At 42.1% G+C, this 22,261-nt stretch overlaps 1 protein-coding gene across 5 annotated transcripts in view; it reads left to right on the top strand.

Moving 5' to 3' along the window:
* The window catches only part of runx2b (RUNX family transcription factor 2b), a 98,488-nt gene that overhangs the window by 20,082 nt on the left and 56,145 nt on the right, over positions 1 to 22,261 (top strand). Inside the window, exons 1-2 of one of the 5 annotated variants that reach the window (XM_008398274.2) lie at positions 16,780 to 18,219; positions 18,438 to 18,561. The exons of 2 other annotated variants lie outside the window; for them this stretch is intronic. In XM_008398274.2, the coding sequence (XP_008396496.1) occupies positions 18,504 to 18,561 (58 nt within the window). In that variant the 5' untranslated portion in view covers positions 16,780 to 18,219; positions 18,438 to 18,503. 2 more of the 5 variants (XM_008398273.2, XM_017302021.1) reach the window with 2 other exon arrangements.

Here is a 22,261-nt window from a genome sequence, read left to right on the forward strand (position 1 = left end):
TATATATAGATTTGGATCACGTTGACAAATGCGACAAATGTACATTTCAGGTCCTTGGTCCTTCAATTCCTAAACAGACAGTGATGTTTGGAAGTCATTTTTCTTCTATGTTATTCTTCTCCATTCAAAAATTCTTCTTTTACTTTTGTTGTTTTTGCTGCAGTACCAAATAGAATTGAGTGCATGCATGCTTTTATTTTTTCTACATTAAAATAAAATTTGCGTAAACCAAATGAGGACAGGAAACATTCTGTCTTAAGATATGAAAACTGATATCTATGCAGATCATGGATGTCCTGATTCTGATTTTTTCAACTCTGAAAAATGGGGAAAGTATCCATTATAGATGCAGAGCAAGGCTAAACAGAATAAAGGAGGAAGTTCAAACCATCCCTTCCATTTATCCAGCATCTCTCTCTGCTTCTTCCTAGCAAGTCAATCACACACAGATTTAAATAAGAGTGGCAAAAGCAAATGAGTAGGGTTAGCGGTGCTTGCCAGCAACCGATGGTGTTATTATCTTTGCTGCCTGGAAATTGAGCTGTTAACATGTCATGACAGTCATGAGTCTGTGATATAGCAGCAGAATAAGAAGACGTTTTCAGATTTGATGCAACATTGAGTGCTACCGGAGATCCTTCCTGCCTGCAGTCTCACCGTCCTCAATGACTCTCTGTAGATACTTGAATCATATGAGTTATGACAACATTTCATTTCCCTTCTGGATAAGATGTTTTTGAATTTTTACCAAGCTCATCTCCAGACATTCTTTTATTTTTGTACGTTAGCTAGCCATCTATCATTTTGTATAATACCCAATACTGTAAGCCAATGAGTTTGCGCAGCCAATTTCCTTTTTTGAAGAAATGTACTGGACTTAAACAGCAGCAGCTCCCTGTTTGCTTGCATCATGTCATCTACATGTGTCTATTGTCTCTGCGTGGAGAACAGCTGATATTCTCATCATTGATTTTATGACAGAACCTTCTAAAAATATCTATTTCTGGGGTGGAACAACAAGAGAGAATACACTGAAACATTTCATCAAACCTTCTCCCTCAAGTGCTAAAGTTAGAAACGTTTTCTCTTCCCAAATACAGCAAAGAATCTTCCAGCTTTTAACAGAAAAAAAAAATTTCTTTGATTTATTTTTTGAGTGAAAACTGGCTCATTTCATTTTGCAGGAAAATCTCAAACTTCAATGCTGTTCTGCTGTTCAAAAGGGAACCAGGAGGGCATTTAGATTTCTAAATAAAGACGACTGAACCAGGCTTTTTCTTTTAGGTCTTGTTTCTGTTATTTCAGTGGGATTGAATTGCTCTTGCTTTGCTTGAGCAATGTTCGGCACAGTGGACCGACTGGAATGTGTGACTTTTCGGCGAAACTTTCGATAAGCTTCATCCTGAAAAGACCCCACTGCCGAAGAGTCTACCCTCAGTGAAGAAGAGCGCGTCGTTTGTTAGGCAGCAACGCGATGATGAGTGTGCGTGCATAAAAATTGCTGCATCCACACCCTTACTCTTTAGGGAGGACACCAAGAGGAAAAACTGTAAATCTTTCATATGCAAGACTTTCAAGAATTTTAGTCACCCTTTGAAAATTTGCCTTGATGAGCAGTAATTGCCGTGCGGACCCTTCCATCTTCCGCACGCTTTCATGTCCCCTCAGTGGGTCTTGAATCACGGCATCTCGTGGTCTCCCTAACGACCCTCTGGGCGTCTGATGGAGGAGAGAAGACCACCATAAGAGCAAAACTTTGGCACCCGAGACGGTTTTGCTGGTGTGCCGTTTAAATCATCTCAGCCCAATTCCCATCTCAGTAGAAGCTTCATATTCCTGAACAAGATAAATATTTGCATAACACATATACTGTAGTTGCAGCACTGGGCTCGGGCCAGAGATTGGGTAGTTAAAACATAAGCGAGAGAGAGAGTACCATTTACCATTAGGTAATTACGGCACTGTTTGCATTTCTCTGACAGGACTTTTGTGCATGTTTTACTTCCAGCAACTCCTCCTATGTAAAATATATCATTCTGACATTTTGTCATGTTTCAACCACAGCGTTCAGTGCATGCGTCGGGATTTTATTCTATCAGAAAAACGCAAAGTAGAGCATAATTGTGAAGTGGAAGAAAAACGAGACATGATTTTTCCACATTTTCAAGTCTCCAACACGTTTTTTTTTTGTCACGTGTTTTGCTCAATCCTACACAAACAGACTTTCATGTCAGAAGCACAGAAAACCATCCCCACTGAACGGTGCTGTCACCACCGTGTTCCTCTACGGCAGTGTTTTTCAACCTTTTTTGGGCCAGTGCCCCCCTAGCCTCTATCCAGGTCCCTCACCGCCCCCCACCAAAGAATTTGGAGGCTACTTTACACTGACTATTATTTTATTATTAATATTACTATCACTATTGTAGATGTTTTGATTTTTATACTTGTTTCTGTATTTATCATCAAAAATACTGTAATTTCCCAGAGAACAAAAAAGTAATGGGAATAGAAATTATTTTCACAGGCGTCTACGAAAAATGCAATGAGTGGACATTCAACTTAAAATTGGTAGGCCTAACAGCAGCCAATCAGAGTGGAAAAAATATTCTTATTCTTTGCCATTTTCTAGTTGTTAAATATTACACAAAATGACCAGATAAMAGATGTACAACATGCCAGTTTAAACTTTGATCTATTTCCAAACAACTGAGCTCTGCAACATTAAAATATGGATAGAACTGTAACTACATTAATCATAGCTCTTCTTCTTTTCAGTTTTTCTGTGAGTTTCTGGTGGTGCAGCTCTGTGCTGCCTTCAGGAGAATGGGACATCAGAGTATCATCCATAAAATTTCACCAACATGACATTTATTGTTCAAACCAGAGCTTTCAGTGGAAAAACAAAAGTTCCAGGTCCTTTTAATGCCAAACAAATATGAGACAGAAACATGGATTATATCTTTTATATAGACCTGTCTATTGATTTATAGATTAATAGTTTTACTGGACAGAAATGACAAAGAACAAATCTGGTTCTTAATCAAATCCTAATGAGTCAAATTGAAAGTGTCATGGAGTCATCAGCCTCATGACATTAACACTGACATGGAAAATAATATTGAAAAAATAAATATATCAAATCTAATTAAAAACATAAATAAGTGATACGTTTTTTACTGTTATGGTCTGTAAGATATATTTATTCTCAGTACTAGATATGGTCTCAACAAACCCATGGCACTTCAACAATATTATTTTACCTTTTATCTGGAAATAGTGTCTGTTTATTGTTGCCATACAGTCCTATGTATTAATTATTGCTCGAAAGGTCTTGCCATACCAGTTTCTTCCTTTGTATTTAGTTTAGTTTCTTAGTTTGTTCTTGCATTTTGTTCTTCATTCATTTCCATTTAGTTTCCTTTGATTATTATTATCTTCTCTTGGTTTATTGCTTTGTCCACTTTAGTTTCTTTCCTGTTGCTACATTTATTTTATTGTTTATTGACGCTCAGTAATCTTCACTCATCACCTGCTGCGCCGCCTAATCGTCATGTGTTTCACATCATGTGTTGATTTTTCACTGTTCAGCGTCGGATTCTCTGTTTTTCTGCCATAATTCACATCTAGTTTGTCGGTCCGTTTCATGTCCCGCTTCACCTGTTTCAGAGTTTTGCGCAATATGCGCGTCGTTTTTTTTGTGTTTTTTTTTTAAACTCCCTTAGGTGCAGGAGGTATCGATGGGGAACAGGCAGACTGACATAAACCTTTTAAAACAACGGAAACAATTTCGGTATTCTGATTATTGAAATTTAAAAGTGCTGTGGTACCGTTGTTATGTCACCCTCGACCCGTTTCATACCGGACCACTTACAGCACCGGTGTTAACGCTATAAAATGTACGCTCTCTATCGTGGTATCACCTGTGGAGGGATTTTTTTATTTAAATGGGTTCATTTTTCAGAGGGATACACAGTGAGGGTATCGTCATTTTAGTAATTACATGTTTATAAGAGCGATTTTCTGTTGTCCTTCCATGGAAGCGGGCAGCCTTCAAACGGAAATAAAACACTTTTTAATATAAGTTGCTGCTTTGACATGATCACAGAACTGCCAAAACATATGTACAAAAATACCAGACAAAGTGAATCACAGCAACGTCATCAGCCGATGTAACGCTAAACTGATGCGGTGAAGCTACCAGTAGCAGGAGAGCGGAGCTGCGCCAAGAAGCTATAAACACTCAATAGAAGAGCTGCCATCGATACAGTTGCAGTCAAGCATGATTTAATGTTACACAATACAGTTTTACCAAGTTGCTCAAAGTCTAAACTGGCATCGTTGTGCATTTAAGGTGTAAAGTTTACCTTCGACCAAACGCCCCCCGAAGGATTCTCGGCGCCCCCCTTTTGTAAAAATTTCCGCCAGCGCCYCCTGCCGTCCTCTGAACGCCCCCTGGGTGGACGGTACCGCCCACTTTGAGAACCGCTACTCTACGGCGATGTTCAAAATGACACGTGAAGGTCAGAAAATGTCAGTTTTGGTCTCATGTAATCACAGCACAAACAGAAGACCTTATGGCCTTCTTTTCAGCTGTTGCCTCTCAACAAATAGTTGCCCCGTCAACCAAACTTGAGCTTTGGATCCCTAAGGTGTTCCCAGAATTACCACGGTTGCTACTCTGATTTAAGCTTTCATTGGTTAAGTGGACAGCCTTGTCTTAATCGCTTTGCCATACACTTTCTGTTGTTAGATGATGGATTGAGTCAAAGGAGTTGAATAAAAAAGCAAGAACATTTTGCATTTTTTAACCTCCTCCTACACTTTTATTGTTGTTTTGAAGTTATGTACTACTTTATATTGGCTTCTCACTTAAAACTTTCTTTTCTTGTAGCAACATCTGGAGCTCATACTTTTATTTTCTACAGTCACACCTTCAAAACTTACTGAGATATCCTAACTCTCCTGTTCAAATTAGGGAAACATAATAGTCCAAATTCCCTTAATATATACATAATAAGTGCACCCCACATTCAGGTCCCTTCAGTTACACAGAAATATCAGATATATCCTGGAACCAAAAAAAATAAACAACAAAAAAATAAACACTGATAATTTGTTGAGAGAAAATTTTGAAATGTTTACGGTATCTCAGTTACATAATGCGTTTTGGGTTGTCGTCCAATTGGAGAGGCACACTGCTGGCTTTCATTAGCATCAGGCATTTTTCTCCATCACATTGAGTGATGCTGCCAGAAGTCTGTGCTTCTGAAAACATCGCAGGTCCCTGCCAACAAGTCCCCCACACCTCCCCTCCGCCTCGTCCCAAAAAGCCTCCGCACCCTTCCGCCCCTCCACACCCCCGACCCCTCTGTTTTCTGCTCCCGGCGCAGCCAGAGTGGGGCCGGGTAGCTGAAAGGCAGCGTGGCCGGGCTCCAAGCCCGGCCACTTTGGAAATTGCCACACGCGAAGTGCTGGCCTCTCCAGTTGTTGGCATGACGGGGGTCACCTCTGGGGCCCCGGGGGTGGGTAAACACACATGACCCAAGACAAACTTTCACAATTCCGCCAGGTGTGCAAACAGGAGGCCACAAAAATACCCGGAAAAAAGTCTGACCTTGCAGAAACAATATGACCGCCTCCGATGAACTCCTCTCCTAAACGCAGAGTTGCGAAGGAGGAGAGAGAGAAATCCAGGGTGGAGCCGTTGCTAGAGGACAGGACTCGTGAAGGCTTGTTGCACAACAACCATCGCACAAGATTGATTGGTTTGGAACGGGCCGACCCGTCCTGATTGGTCGTCTGTGTGGAACTCGTTCAGCCGTACCAGATTGCTGAGAAAAACGAGACCTTTTCGTGAAAGACATACTTGTGTTTTTCACCTTTTTTTTTTCTTTAAGAAAGATTCCAGTTTGACAAAAACCTCAACATGGCAAATTTCAAGCATAATCAGATTTTCTTTCCTCTCCTTTCTTTTTCCTTTCTCGGGCTCCATCGGCGATCCAATCCCCCGTCTCCTGAACCATTGTCTCCTGGGTCGGTGCGTCCCAGAGCTGACCTCTGTGGGGAGTCTTCCAGGCACCACAAGTTGGTCTGTGTGCTCGTATGAACTCAGACTTGTTTGAGCGCTCGGGCCCGTGCCATCGAGTCTGAAGGACGCAGCAAAACAAGGCCTTAACTGGAACCAGATGCGGCACTGTCCTCCCAGATCATCAGATATAATTTGTGTCAGATTTTAGTCCGATAGCCGCGCTCTCTGGCGAAGGGATGGGCTGTTTGTTTGCAAGGGACAAACAAAACTCTGGAGTGTTTTTTTTTCTTTCTTTTTTTCCCAAATTTGTTTTCATCTTCATCTGAAAGCTAAAAGATCCCGAAACACCCATCGCTGCCATCTCAATTTCTCCGCTTTCCACTTAAAAATGTTCATTCAGAAACGCTCCTTGAAGCCAAAGGCAGTTGATTTTCTCCAAGCTGTCATAAATCTCTGTCACACTAATATGTAGTTGTAACCAAATGATATAATGATATCATTGTTAGAGCTTACTTCTGCTCAGCCCCTCTGCTAGACAGTGAGTGAGCACGTAGCAGCCTGCTGGTTATACTATTAGCAATACAGATGAGAGATGTCTGCGTGTCTGCAAAGTCAACCTGTAATTATCATGGCTTTATGTCCCCAGGCAAGAGACTGAGTCAGATTTATAGATTTATTCTGTCTTCAAATTAGCATCGTGCCTCAGATTCCAGCATTTCATCTTGGAGGCTGCAGGAATGTTTTTAGGGCTGAAAAAAAAAAATAAAAAAGGCGAGTCATTGTAATTCACAGCTGCACATCCCGAAACCGCTCCGTGGTAAAAAACGGTGTTTGGAGGGGCGACGCAGTATGCGACTGTGCTGAGTTCTTCAAAGCGCACGCATCGGGAACCCCTTTCAGAGTTTCAGCTGTATGCGACGCGTTTCGTGTTTGCGAAGCAGCTGTAGACGTTTTTTTTTTTTCTTTTTACAGGGATGGGGAAAAAGACTGGTTTCAAAGTTTAGACTGCACTTTAACTGAGTGTCCTCTGTAAACAGAACTGGATCGCAGCTCTTGTTGTTGCGTGCCGGGTTGGACCTCATGAATCAGTTTTCTGGTTGTTTTTAAGTGTGTTGCTCATCCAAGAGCAGCGAACCTCCAAAAAACATACACTAGATTTTATGTGCACATGTCACATCAGATCGAGACCCCTCGCTTTTATATTGTCTTGTGAAAAGCTGGGGTTATTGTTCTTTTTTTCTTCTTTTTTTTCTGTGATTTCCAACATTTGGACATTGAGTCAGGTTTAGTGGATCGCAGTCAAAAATATTCTGTGACTCATAAACGTGCTGGTTTTATTGGTTTCCTTTGTGTTCCAGTACAGTTTCTCTGTCACTGAGCTTCAACCAACTCGCTGACTGAAGTGTTTCAGTCTTGTACTTCGGTTACTTACTTACAATAATCAACATTTTTATGTTCTAAAATAAATGTTCCCTAATTATTTTCACATTAGGGGTGCACCGGTTTATCAGCCAGCCGATTTATCCTTAATTTTGGGAGTTTGATGATTGGCGGATTTTATCTACCTCTGCAACAGTCTACAAATCAACCACTGTCTCCGGTGAAAAAGGTTTGAGTGATAGACCAGCCCATGTTTACAGTTAGCAGTACTGTTACTCCACTGATGCCAATTCAGAAACTTTCTTTCTATATTGAGCAACATTTCAGACAAAAAAAAAAGTTGGTATCGGCCAAAATTAGAATCAGCAGGTTAGGCTCGACGATCTGCCAGAAAACTCCGATCGGTGCAACCTTAGTTCTCATTCATATTTTCAAAACTTTGCATGTTCCCCACGTGCTCATGTGGGTTTTCTTCAGAAACTCCAGCTTTCTTCCGCAGTCCTAAAACATTACTTTGTTTAACAGGTTTCTCATAGTTGCTCTGGCATGACAGAGTGTGTGCCTGGTTGTTTGCCCATTTGTATTGGATTTGCCTGTCCAGGCTGTACCTTTTCTCTCAGCAAAGCTTTCCCAAACAGCATAGAAAATAATAATAATGCAAAGTGGATTAAACTGAACTGAAACACACAGTTCAGTTCACTGAAGGAGAACTGAACTGTGTGGACTTGAATGGAACTGCTTTAGATATGACACACTGAGCTAAATGTTAAATATAATACTCAATATAAACTCAAATAATGCGAGTTGAATCACATCCTCTTTACCTTTATGTGAAATGCTCTAAACTAATTTGGACTGGATACAGCTGAACAACTTAATTGTTTGTTGTTTTGGGGGTTTTTTTGCATCAACTCGAACTGAGCAGAACTTAATTTGTGCGTGAAATGCATTAAATTGAATTGAATTGAGCAGAAGCAAATTAAACCTGAATAAAAGTGAACTTTTGCAGACAAACTTAAAAATGTATTTTTCCAAATAAAACATTTCTTTATTCGTTATATCACAATGTGAGTACGCTGCTTTAGCATCCTTGCAGACAGCCGTTTTAAACTAATTTTCCTTGTCTTCCTCAAAAGCGCCTAAAGAACTGCACGCCTCCGACGTTTTATGAAGAAAATTGAATCCGCACGCTTCCTCAGTAGTTAAAAACTCTGGCGCTATCATAACACGATTAGTGCTTTCTGTTTGAAGCTGCATGCTTTCTTCGTGAGTAGTGGATGCATTCCTCCTGCGACTTGTCCTGGATTGATCTCTGCTGACTCAGAAGAAAGGCTGCATACCTCCCCAGCATCTAATACATAACACCCCCGGGGGGTTACCTTCGCGCACGTGCAGTCGGCTCCGTCTGGAGAGAACGCGCTTTACGGTCTGCGCTCATTTGTACTAGATTTTCGAGAGGAACCCTGCTGTCAGGAAGAAAGACATGTTAATCTCTGGAAAAGTGCAGGCGATAAATTTCCCCCGTAAACGTAAATTTGCTTTATTTAGAGCTTATTTAATGTGAATAAAGAAGTAGTTACCTAATCTACATGGCAAGAGGCTGACGCTGTCATCTTTTATTCAGTATGAAGCGGGGTTGATTTAAAGTAGCTCCATCTGATCTGAATTTGATATTCAGACATAATCAATGAGACAACTCTGTTTGAAATGATAAAACAATCCAGGCAGTGAACTCTGGAGCGCCGGCCTGCCTCCCCCGTGCTTCGGGCTGTATTGTGACTGGTTCAAGTCGGCGTCCCGCTCATACATCTTTCTAAAATTATACACCACAACCAAGAAAAACCCTCCACTTCTAAACAACTTCCAAAAATTCTGATTTCAGTCTCTCCGCCTCTTTTTTTCTGTATCTTGTTATTGTGTTACACGGGGACTGAAAGACGAGTCACAGCATTATGAAATCATGTGAGGAGAGCAATTATCCATCACAAAAGCCCCACAGAACAAAAAATAACCCACCGGCTGGAGGAGACAACAGAGCCTTTTGTTTGCCCGATTGTAAGCGACACAGTGCCGAACTCCTCCCGCATAATGGCTTGTTTCTCCTGCGAACTGTCTGCTTTTATCAAGCATACTTTGTTCTCTTCAGCAAGCAAGCCGTGTCTCTGGGCGGCTTATCTGTGAGCTCATTCAGGTTGTGATTGGCTTTTCTGACCTCCACGTTTGAGTCACGGCCAGCGCTGCATTAATTCATTCTTCCCTGCACTTGCCACTCATGACACACGGGCCATTTCTGTTTTTTGACATTTGCCTGGAGTGACGGCATCGTGTCACCGGGGGCGTCATGTGACTGCCGACCCTACAGTGGAGCTGTATCATCGGAGCAGTGTAATTATAACGCTGACTTGGCAGTTGAGCTGCTTGAACCTTGTTGACCCCGATCTTGGAGCCATTGTAAAATGTCTCAGCTGTTGACAGCTGACCACACAAATGAAGGGTTCCCAGCAGTTATCTCGCTGTTTTTGCTATACCAGATATCTGGATGGGGAGCTGAGTACCACCAGCAGGAAGATCCTCAGTCATGGTGCGCAGGTCAAGAAGTTATTCCACTTTAATCAAACTTTAGCTTGTTTGCCTAGAAAGTCCGGTTTGTTTGGGGAATTGTGAATGCGCAAACAAACTCTGATGCAGGACAGAAAAAGCAAACTTTGGACAAACCTAGGTCTGCGTTCAGTCGAAGTGTACTTTGGCGCTGTTCGAATGCGCCGAAGCAGACCGCAAAAAAGCAGGAAGCCCAGTGCAGTGCAGAGCATTCTGGGTAAATACAACCAAAACAAATGCAATAGTCTAACGCCAGTGGAAGAAGAAATGGCTCGTCTTCTGAGGTTTTTGTGGCGTTTCCTTCAGTAGTTTTTGGTGCAGTGCCACCACAGGCGAGTGGGTGAACAGGTTTTTCAAAGGGTTTGAATCACTTGACACTGTAGTATAAAAGCGAACCACACCAAATGTAAAATAAAAAATTGATTTTTGCTCATGAAGCCATTGAATAGATTTGATGGACAATGAAAGAAAATTCAGAGTCTTCTCCGGTGGTTCAGAGGGGGTAAACCGAGTACCGGCCACTGTCTCTTGGAACATTCTGGTGCGGGTTGTTCTTTAAAAAAATTTACAGTGAAACAGTTTCTATCTCTGCATTACACCGCTGATGCATGTTTTTCTTAATTTTCATCTGACCAAACCACATTGTTGAAACTAGTCCAGGTAGATTTCCTGGCATCACCCTAAAATAACCATTTTTGTATAGAAATTGTCCGACAGTTCGTATTAAGAGATGGCTACAACTATTTTATTCTTTACTTTAGTCTCCTTCATCTATCCGGCATCAAGATAAATATGGATCCACGTCAAACTTAGTGGTCAACGTAAACAGAGCGTCACATATTACAAATTAATTGTTTATTTGTAAAGTACTGAATTGCGTCAGTAACGTTTCATTTAAAGGGATGGTGCAGCAATCAATAATTGTGCCACTGGTGATTTTGTTAAAGACCGGTTTTGCTACTGCAATAAACAGGTAAATTCATCTGAATGCTTTTCGCACCTTTTTTTTTTCTTTACAGACGGTGCAAAATAAATTTGCGCAGGGCCAGCAGAGGCCTGCTCTTCTTTTCCATACAGAAGTTTCACAGAGATGTAGAAATAGCAGCAGGGTTTGGGTGCCAAAAGCAAGACGTCTAGCTCCATCTACTTAGCACACAAATTAAACCCGCTTGTCAGTGAGCATTTAGAAATCATCGCTAGCGTCTCAGTGGGCCTCGCTGTTTGAACTGCAGTGTAGGTAGGCACTGTTTACCCTGGACCTGGTCCTTGATTAAAATGAGAAATGGGAGAAGAAAAAAAAAGAAAAGAAAAAGAAAACGACATGGCTCAGTCTGTCGGTGGTCAGCCACAGACCCCTCATCGCAGCGTCTAGCGATGATCTGACTCTCCTCTTTTTCTTTTTTTTTTTTTTTTTTTGCCGCACTTTTATGCAATCACAGCTCCGGGAGCTATTTTTAATGCGTGTTTAGGTTGTGCGCGCGCCATTCGATATTAAACATTTCCCCTTATTACTTTATTTTCCCTCAAAGCTGTGACTCCAAAAACAGCTGTCCAGACACCACAAGAAAGGGCCCCGGGCTCCCCTGGAAGACGTCGATATGACTTCTGGTCTCCCCGAAGGAAAAATATCTCCCTTTCATTAAAGGTAATACCGTAAGAGTACCTCACCAAGCAATTCACGCAGAACATCAACATCCTCCCGGCGACACGGCGTCTTCCGCGAGACCCGGAGCGGGCGTCACGCCGCGGCTGCAGCCCGGCGCTCAGGGCCCCGGCGATGGCACAGGGCAGATATTTACCCTCACACCAGCCGGCAGGGGCGGCCAACAGAAGCTGATTGCAAGTGGTGTTTGTTTCCAATGAAAGCACGTTAATTCAGGCTCGGCCGCAGTGTAAACTGCCTTGGCGTTTTACAGATGTCGCCTGTTAAAGCGAATCACTGTACCTGCCTGTTTGCCCGGCCGGGGCCGTTTTGATGCCCCGCCAGAGAAAGTACACAACGCAAGCCAAAAAACGTCTATTAATAAGCCCTTCCTCTCCTGATGCTGCAACTCCTCGGCGTGTAACGTCTGCCCTCGGCTAATTGCGTCGCGTCATTTTTAGCCTTCACGGCGAGCGCCGCTTCACGGCACCAGGAGCGAGTTAATTTTAACTCATCTGAGGTATCATTATCCTCCAATATTTTTCCAGAAATGCTCCCATCCAAGAGCTAATTTTCTGTGAAAACAGCCGTCGTCTTGTGAAGGACATCTCCTGTGACAAAGCGAAGGAAAGGAGCGGCCCGTGTTTTGCACGCACGCGCGCACCGCACTAATAGCCCGCGTAATTTTCAAGCATGTTCCAGCACATGATACTTCTATTATGTTACCGGGAGAGCTTGTGATAATAAAGTGAGTCCGTTTTGAAAAGGTGTGTGTGGTCCTGGGTGGTAGGAGGGAGAAAGTGTCTGGCAGGGTGGGCCACCAACCACAGTCCTCGGGGCAGACCTTGGTCAGAGCTCTGAGGATGGCCAAGCTCTTCAGCACCGCACAGACAAATACAGCCAGAGTGGTATACGGCCACCGGTGGAGAGCCAGTAATGAATGAAATATTATATTCCGCATCAGATTCCAGACTTTAACGTTATTAGCCTCACATAAAATTATTTTTTTTGACAGCGAAATGTACATAAATTAGGAAAATGTCTCTGCAGCAGTTTGAAGTCTTCAACTGGCAGCAAGGCCTTGAAAGGATTTTTGTTTTTATTATGATTATTATTTCATGAGAAACTGTAAAATCATTTCTCATCTGCTTATACTTTGTAGCTGGACAGTTACAACGCTGTGAGGGCATTGGCCCCCCTTGCAGTTTTCTTCATTGTTTTTTTTTTCTTTTTGTGTTTTAGATCATTGTCAAATATAATATTAGATCATCTGAGTAAGCTTGAAAAGCAGTTTTAAAATTACAATTTTAATTGTGGAGGTAAAAAAAGTTGTCTGAAACAACTGATCGCTTAGCGAAAAAAATCATGCCTCGCTAACTTGCTGAGTCAGAAGTTTCAGGGGAATCATGCAGGCCAAATTATTGCTAGATTTAAAAATTGCTAAGCTAACAACACAAATTAGGTTAACACACCAGAACTCAGTCTAAAGAAATTTAAGAAAAGACTAGAAATGAAGTGAATGACACGTTTCAGTCCAGAAAGGTTTACAAGGTCATCTCCAAGACATTTAGAAACGGAGAACTGCATCCACATTCATACATGGCGGTGGAAGAGTGATGGTCTGGGATTACGTTGATGATTCACGACCTGGACAACCTAGTGTGACTGATGGAGCCAGGAATTTTGTTCTCTACCAGAAAATCTTGAAGGATAATTTACTGAAGCACACTTGGGTTTGGCAGCAGAATAATGATCTAACGTACATCAACAAGCCAACCTCTGAGTGATTTTTAAAAAAAAGAAAAAAGTGGTCTAGTCAAAGTCTAGTATTAAATCCAGCTGAGAGATGCATGGAATAAACTGTTTATGCTTATAAACCCTCCAATGACATGTGAAAAACTTCCTCCCTGGTGTCAGAGGTGTTGCACAATCTGACCAATCGTAGCATTAGGTGACATTTACATTTTCACACAGAACCAGATTTGATTGGATTTAACATTTTCCTTTAATAATACAACCGCCTTCTGAAAACGTCTTCTTTGTTTGATATTAAAATTCATTTGATGATCTGAAGGATCTAAGTGAGGCAAAAAAAAGGAAAAACAAAGGGGCAAATACTTTTTTATTTTTTTTTTACCATGCAGCTTTTCAAACTACATTTATCTATTCAAGGAAAGAAAATAGATGTTTGAAACATTACAAGAACAAAGTCTGATATTGTAAGCAGTTTAATTTCAGCTCTCGGTGCTGGAGTTTTCTTCAGGGGGCTGAACCACTGACCTTCCCGACAGTTTTGCAAGTAAGACAATATTTGGCCGACTTTATCTAAACTCCGCGACTGTATCTCGAGGAAAAAAAACATGCTTGGTTCACCTCAGATAGAATCTGTTCAGTTTTTTAAGAATCCGTGCAGTGATACTTGAGACTGCGCAGCATCATTACAGCTGAGATTTTCACCATCAAGGATGTTTATCGCATGCCGTGCCACCCAAGAAGTAATGTTTCCTGCCATGCAGTTGACATTTATGCTTTATTTTTTCATTCTGCGTCTCGGGGCTCAATCACGTCGGGCAAATTACACCCCCATCAAACTGCACGTAATTTATCGTGGCTCCGCCGACCTCATGCCGGTGCTGGACTTTGTCCGAAAGTTTAGCGCTTCTGACAGAAAAAGCATCCGTTTGCAGTAACCTTAAAAATGTTTAGACGTGACCTTAAACATTATTCTTGAGAAACCTCAGAATCACGAACCAAGCCGATCCTTAAACGCGGCCGGCCTGCGTTCCTGCCAGATCTAAAATGTGCAACAATCATTAAGTAGGATTTTTTTTTTTTTTTTTGTCTTCTATCTAGAGAAAAGATGAAGTGCTAAAGTGACGTGGTCGATAAAATCTTTTTAAAATGGAAATAGGTGATGGGTGTTTCCTATATGGTGCTCGGTTTGTTTTCCAGGATTCAGATTGCCTTTCCCGGAGGATTCTGAAGCATGCGCTGCAGCTCAAGAGGCATGTTCTTGTTTTAGACGGCAAATATTTACAAAGCAGCGAGCCAAGGCAAACGTTTCACTGCACAAAAATAAGGAAGGCGGTAAAGGCTTGTGGAAACGCTGTTGTGCTGCTGAATTTATTTATTTATTTATTTTTATAAACCTACAGCGAGGTCAGTGATGGAAGAAATGAGACTGAAAATAAAAAAGCATTTATTTTATTTACACGCATGTTCGTAAAAGAAAAAAAAAAAATGAGTGCAAACTAAAGCCGACGCGTCGTTTACTGGTGAGGCGGTTTTATTTTTCGGAGGCGTTACCGCTGCACAAATATGCTACTTTTTAAAACAACGCAAGTTGTAAATAATCACATGTAGCACTAAAAATATCTGAAAATGATAAGATTCTCATGGGATGACATCTTTGAGTTTCACCATGCATTCCACCACCAAAATGTAAAACAACTGCTGCTAAAATGATTTAATTTACTAATTATTACACTTTTTGAAACCACATACAGTTGTTTTTATATAGACTACAGTAAAACTCTAAATAACATAGTTAGTACATTTCTTATAGTGGAAAAGACAACGTCTCTCTGTTTTGCAGTAATGCAAGTTAATGGTTAGTTTGTAGGGCTGTCTGCTCATGTAGCCAACATGTAGTTTGCTGCTCGACTTTTTATGCTGCTTGTAGTTTTGAAAACCTTCATTGGAGTGATGGGTGGTGCTTCTTTACTTTCCATATTAAAACTGCTCATGTTTTTCTGGAAGCAGGTGTGCTACTTTATGCTTCACTTGGCCAGAGAAAATTGGTTGTTCTGCCAGTTTCTCTGGCATCTCATTAAAAGGACTTTGGACCAAAGGAACGCTACGGTGGAAACTCCAGCGGTTATAAAAGCAGAACATTTTAAACCTTGTCTTTCATAAATACCTTCGATTCCGAATGTCTACTGAACTGAAATGACGAAAATCTTTTTTCTTTATTTATTAATTTATTTTAAATGTTGAGTTTTTTTCTTGGTGAACAATTATTTTAAAAACCATTGAAGTATAGAATGTACATTATTTCAATCATACAATGTTTTTTTTTTACCAGAGTTATTTCCAAATCTGATGTAGAAAAATAAATAAATAAAATTGTACAAAGACGTATCTTAACTACTGGTACTGGATTTGTTGATTACAATATATGTTTGTAATCAACAAACATATTGTACTCAATATATGTTTGAGTATTTCTTGAAACTGTATGAAAATACCTCAAACTCAATTAGTCATATAAAATTCAATCACCCAAATACAACAAGTTCTCCCTGGCATTTTTTAAAGAAAATTCGCTAAAAACTTTTTTTCTCTTCCATTTTATGAATTTAAAACCACAAAGCTCAATGTATTGAGATTTTATGCGACAGCTCAATACAAGTATTGCATAATTGTCAAACAAAAGGAAAAATCTGACTTTGTTTCACTCCAAGAAGGTGAACCTCAGCTTTGCTAAAAGGTTTCCCTACCATGATGCTAACACCACCATCCTTCATCAAGGCTATGGTCTGTTTAGCATGATATCCAATGCATTTTTCTGCCATTTTGCAAAGTAATTTTTTTTGGTTTTGTTTTACCCAGGTACATTCTTCCAGCTCTGGTTAGCTGTTACTCTTTTTGGCTTTCCTCCAGTGTTGATTTTCTTCCTTCCACTCTTCCATAAAGACTAGATTTGTGGAGTGCACTGCTATAACATTGCCCTGCTAATACATTCTTCCTCAAAGGTTGTGGAACTCTGCAGCTCCTCCAGAGTTACCGTGGGCATCTTTCACTTTTGGCTTGAAAGATGTTCTATGTTGAAGTTTGAGGGAAATATTTTATCACTCAATGCTTCTTTAATCTTAATCAGCACTTTATTCCCCACCTGCCTTTTGTGTTTCTCGATCTTTATGATGCTGTTCGTTCATTAACGTCCTGAAACAAACCTCTGAGGCGTTCACAGAACATCTAGTGCTCCGTCTGTACCCAATGAAGGATGGAACGCGATTAACTGCACTGTGAGAGAAACATGCTGAATGCAGGCACACACAGTCTTTCAAGACTGAGCAATTATGTGGCACATTGTGTTGATCTGTCAGGTAAAATTCTCCCATGTATTAAAAGTTGCGGTTGCAACATGACAAAGACTTTTATTTGCAAACTACTATCACACCTCATAACTGTTTTGGCAGATGTATGCAATTATTAATCACTACAACAATGCCAATTATCTCTCTGACTTTTTACGGTTTGGTGACACGATGTGATGCCAACCTTTTATCTCGACGATCTTCATACCACTCATTCTTTTGGTTCTCCACCAACATCTCACCTCCTTTTATGATCTGTCAGAACTCACACCTCTGATTTCTGATCAAAAGCCCAACCGTCTCTGTGGCGTGCAAGCATGTGTACGGCTTGTGCCTTCAAGGGAATTATCCTGTGATTAATCACTGGTTGTTGGCACGGAGGGAGGTTTTCAGGGTGTCTGCATTCGCGTGGGTGTTTTTGTGTGTGTGTGTCCGATTGTTCACAAGATCGTGTGACGTGAAGCCATCTCAGCGAGAGGACAGGTGGCCGCGATGCATGGCCTCTTACAGGAATCGTCCCGGTCCTTCTCTTTAGTGGAGGCTAGTGACGGGTCAGTGCATTGCCTTGGATGCAAATGCACATGTACAAACGCATGCCAATGGAGCGTGACGCAATAACACGAAGTGCTGTCTGCGGCGCAGCGATATTCGAGACGGGAGAAAACAGGAAATTTCAGGCAAGTCTCCTCGGCCGAGTGTCATAACACCTCCGCTTTCCACACGCTTTTTCTCTCTCCTGCTGCACATGCTTACACAGACAAACACACTCAGTCACACACACCCAGCTTCACACCGCCAGCCAGCAAGCCAGCCTTTCGCTCTTCACTCACACCCTCAAATCTTACCAAGTTCAGCTCTCCCTGCTCAAAGGCAGACAGGAGCAGCACGGCAGCCTGTTAAACGAGTTGAGGGAAGGAGCAGCGGAGTCACAGAGAGAGACATAGACGGGAAGGAGAGAAGGAGGGGAAGGGGGGCTGAATGAGTGAAGGGAGAGCAAGGCAGAGAGAGTCACTGTTGCCCATATGCCGAGAGGAGCATGGGCGGTTGAGCAAGCTGGCCCCCACTGAAGCTTCCTGACTCATGGGAGCGTCAGGAACCGGGTCCCAAGAGAGCCTGGAAAACGCTGCCGGATCACGCGTGGTGGGAGAAGGAGGGGAGAGGAAAAAACTCTTGGAAGGGGAGGCAAGAGGCAAGACAAGCTGCAACGGTAGGCTGTCCCACTCAGCTGCTGTGCCGTGATGACGTCGGCGGGCATGTGACCCAGGGTCTCCAGTGACGCCGCATGGAGGGCAGGAAAGAGACGAGTTTTAAAGCTGGTGCCTTTTGGGTTGTGTGAGGGCTCTGCTCGCCTCCCCAACAACCACAGAACCACAGACGTGCGGCTCGGGGTTGGTGTCTGAGGGCGACCTGGAGTGTAAATGGTTAATCGTCACGGGCCAACACCAGTCACAAGGACGGCGCTAAGCAAGTAAGTACGTTCCAACCACACTGGCCAGGCAAGCCAGTCCGACACCATCTGATCTATCCGCAAAAGCGATATTTTGCCTCTGCAATTTTTTTTTTTCTCTATAAAACCAAACCTGGTCGTTACTTGTGGTCATCCAAATAGTTGATACGTAGAAGCATGTCTTGTGGATGGCTTTTCCATTTTTTTTCCGCCTTCATGACACGCTGCGTGCTCTTGGTTTAGGACGTGTCGAGGGTCACAGAAACCGCAGAGGAACAAAAGTGGGGCTTGCTGGAACCAGAGGCAGCCATGGCATCTAACAGCCTCTTCAGCACAGTGACACCATGTCAGCAAAACTTCTTCTGGGGTGAGTACCTACGTTTGCCGGTCACCGATTCTCTTCTGGAAACAGATCGGTTGCGGGGCTCGGGGTCACGGAAAGTACTCGGTTGGGGGTGGGGGGGAGGTCAGCTGCTGAGATGTGGATAACTTCTGTGATGAGGATAAAGATCTTGGACCTGAAGATCTTGAAGGATTTGAATCCAGACGAGGATCAGCCGAGGTCACCGCCATCAATTTTTTGAGCCATCAATTTTTTGAGCGGTGGAAGAGAGAGACCCAACCGTCATCAAGACTTTTTGACAAGTGACCAAAAAAAAAAAAATTAAATCTGCACTGAGAGATTCCAGTATTTACTTATATGCAGTGTTTATAAATATTCCTGGAAGAGGGAGATGACATGTTTGTGCAACGTACCCTTAGATTTAGAGAGCGATGCCATTTCAAAACCAAAAACAAAGGCAGGGGTGATATTTTTGACAGACGTAAACAGCCGCTGCGCAAGGGGGTTTACAGTTGAGCATTGGAACAAGATGTGGGGATTACTGGGCTGTGTGTGGGTTTATGTGTCTCTGTTGGGAATACAGTATTGATTAGGCTGCCAAGAGGAATCTGTAATCACTTCCTAAAGCTGCTCGGTCGCTCTGCTGTCATCAATTAATCTGTTTAGATTTCCTCCCGCACCGCAGCGGCTTGAACCGGCTGACGGAAATTCGGAACTGAGCAAACTCATCATAAACTCGGATTTAGAACAACCACTTTGTTCTGATTTTTATTGGACGTCTAAAAATAATTCCTCGCCTCGGATACTTTTTAATCCCCTCGTTTCTCTGTTTGAAATTAGGGGACAAAAATAACTCCTGAACAGGAGCAGAAGCTACCTGGGAAGGCCAACTTGCATGTTTCACTTAAGACCCCCTCCACCCCTTCCTGTAGATTTACTTTAATCTGCTGTGACAGCTCTTTTACAGAGTCTACTTAAAGGTTGCAAAATTAACCATATTGCATGGATTATTTTTTTCCCAAATTGAAGGAAGCAAATATTTTCTCCTGATGCAAGACCACCACATGTCTGCCTACCTGCTCCGCTCCGCAGCCTTCGCTCGCCTTGTCCAAATCAAACGCGTAAAAGATGTTTTGCAGAAGTCGCTCCGTGGTCAGCCACAGCTGCTCCGCACAGAAGCAGGCTGCAGGGAATGTGGAGAAAGAGAGAGAGAGAGGGCTTTTAACAATCACCGCCACCTATTAACGCTCTAACCCCCTCTGACCTTTCGGCGACTCACTGGGGCACGAGAGGACAAGGGAAGAAGAGCCTGCTGCGGTGCATTCAAGTGTAGATCTCTGCGGATTTCAGGTAGAGACACTTTGAAGGGAAGGTGATGAAAGTGATAATTAGTTTAAATGTAAAGGCATTGCCGCTTGTTATTTAATGTCAGGCCCAAAAAAACTCAGTCCCCCTAAACAAAAAAAGAAAAACATGATTTGGTATGTTTAACATATCATGACAATTGCAAGTGGCACCGCAAGTAGTTTTCCTTGAATCGCTTCGTTAAAATTCCCAATGAAGTTTCATCTTCGCTTCACTTTAAAAGCTCCTAGTAAATCCGTTTAAATAAGATCACGTTTTCAACTCCTTCTGTTGTCGTGTTTCGTTTGGTCCAGCGACAGTCTGTTTTCATCAAACCCCCCCTTTGTTTGTTTGTTTGTTTGTTTGTTTTTTTTCCACTCTGTCTGCACATTGCTGCTTATCGGGGACACTTTTAATTCAAGACCCAGCTTTTTATCCACAGCAATAAACTGAGCTGGCAAAGATTTCTAATTAAGCAAAGACAGAGGATCATTAAAATTTGTCTTGGCACATTGCGTCAGGCACTTCTCATTAAATCGCTTCGAAATCCATTTTTCTTTTATTATATCTCCTCATACTGGCAGATCAGATGGAGAGGGGCAGAATAATCGACAACACGTGTGGCACCCACTCAACCGCCACTGCCTCTCTGGGGAACATTTAACTGCCTATTTTCTCTCTTACAAACCTAATTACGTATAGACAATTAAGTCATGGGTAGCAATTATTGTTCAATAAAGTTGTGCAGGAACAGTAAAGAATAATAAAAAATAAAAAAAGAAGAAAAAGAAAAAAAAAAAAAAAAGGCAAAGGGACCCAAGTCAACACGATCAAAAGCGAAAGGGGTAAATATCCGAGGACTGCAGGCGGAAAACTTCACCCCCCCACCTCTGAAGAAAATCTCGGATAATTTGCAAGGGAAACCGTATATGTATTTGAGAAAGGCAAGCTTCTGTTGCATAAGTATCGCTTTAGATCTAACCACAGGCCTGCTTCTTGGAGACATCTTAAAAGTGAACCAGACATCACCCCTCCTCTCGCATCCCCCCCCACCCCGTCCCAGCCGGGGAGCCCACTCATCAATAGGTAATTTGAAAATGCCAGAGGGGGGGGAGAAAAAGAAGAAAAAAAAGCGGCAGCGCTTCACTGGCTGCTACTGTGCAGCAGAGACTCTTCCCTCAACTCCGCGCTCAAAGGAACTCTTTTTAGCGTCTCTTAATTGTACCTCTGAGGCAAACTTGCTATTTAATCCCAGCAGGGTTATACTTGATGAAGTAAAAACACTTCTGTTTGTGTTTGCACACTGCCCGGGCTAATAAAACCTATTAACCTACGCTTGTTCCCGAGGGGGAAAACAGAAAGGTTCAGAGTGATCAGGATTTATTCAGAGATGGATTAACCCGCTCTGTAATGTGAGTGAAATGTGCAAGCAGCAAATGGTGGGCTTGTTGCGGGCAAAACTTAAGCTGCAGGTAGCTATTACGGTCTGAATGAGAGTGTCATGGAAACACAATAACCTGTGATTTTAATGGGCTGAAACAAGCTATTCCCACTTTTTTTTTTTTTTTTTTTTTTAGGAAACTACCTGTAATTTTCACCCTTTCTACAGCGATGCTGCGGATGCAACAAAGGTTAGGAGTAGGCATGGGCTGGTTTTCACAATATATATAGGGTTTAAAAGTTCCCTTTACGACACAACAGAAACATTCTCTGATCACGTTCCTAATTTTTTTAAAGTTCTTGTAAAGCGATACGTGAGAAAGTGCCAGAGCAAGCCTGGATACTGTATGGGTCATAAATTCATACAGTGACAAAGCACTGACCCTGACAGACCGGTTGCTGTGCAATGGTGGTCAGCTGAGTTAAATAAAGGAGCCTACACTTTGCATGAAAGATAAATTCATCTGTTTGGAAATAGTTGGAAAAATAAAAACACGAAACTAAAGGGGCAAGAACCCGTCACTCTTGTTGGCTCAGGGTCTCTGGGGATTTTAGGTTCATAAAATGCTTGGATGTGTCTCGTTGAAGTGAAGTCTCCCTTGCAAGTTTGAGGTAAATTAAAAACTTTTTTTTTCTGTTTGTGAAATGAAAAAAGTCTCCCGAGTTTGGGAATGAAATCCCAGGAGGATTTTGAGGCACCTGCTCTACCACGAAGCATGATGACGCCCAAAAACCGAGCATTGTCGATGCTTTTTTATAGCATTAAATCTGTGATATAATCAGACAAAATATCAGTGGATGGATTGGATTACCCTGCTCTGCCTACAGATTCTTTTAAATGCAGTTTTTATCAATTTCTGAAGACAAAAACAAAGAAAATTACATTCTTAGTTCTTTATTTTAAACGTTCCTGACGTCCTCTCATGAGGACTTGAGTACA

This window comes from Poecilia reticulata, linkage group LG21 (assembly GCF_000633615.1).
Source record: "Poecilia reticulata strain Guanapo linkage group LG21, Guppy_female_1.0+MT, whole genome shotgun sequence".
NCBI classification, from domain to species: Eukaryota; Metazoa; Chordata; class Actinopteri; order Cyprinodontiformes; family Poeciliidae; genus Poecilia; species Poecilia reticulata.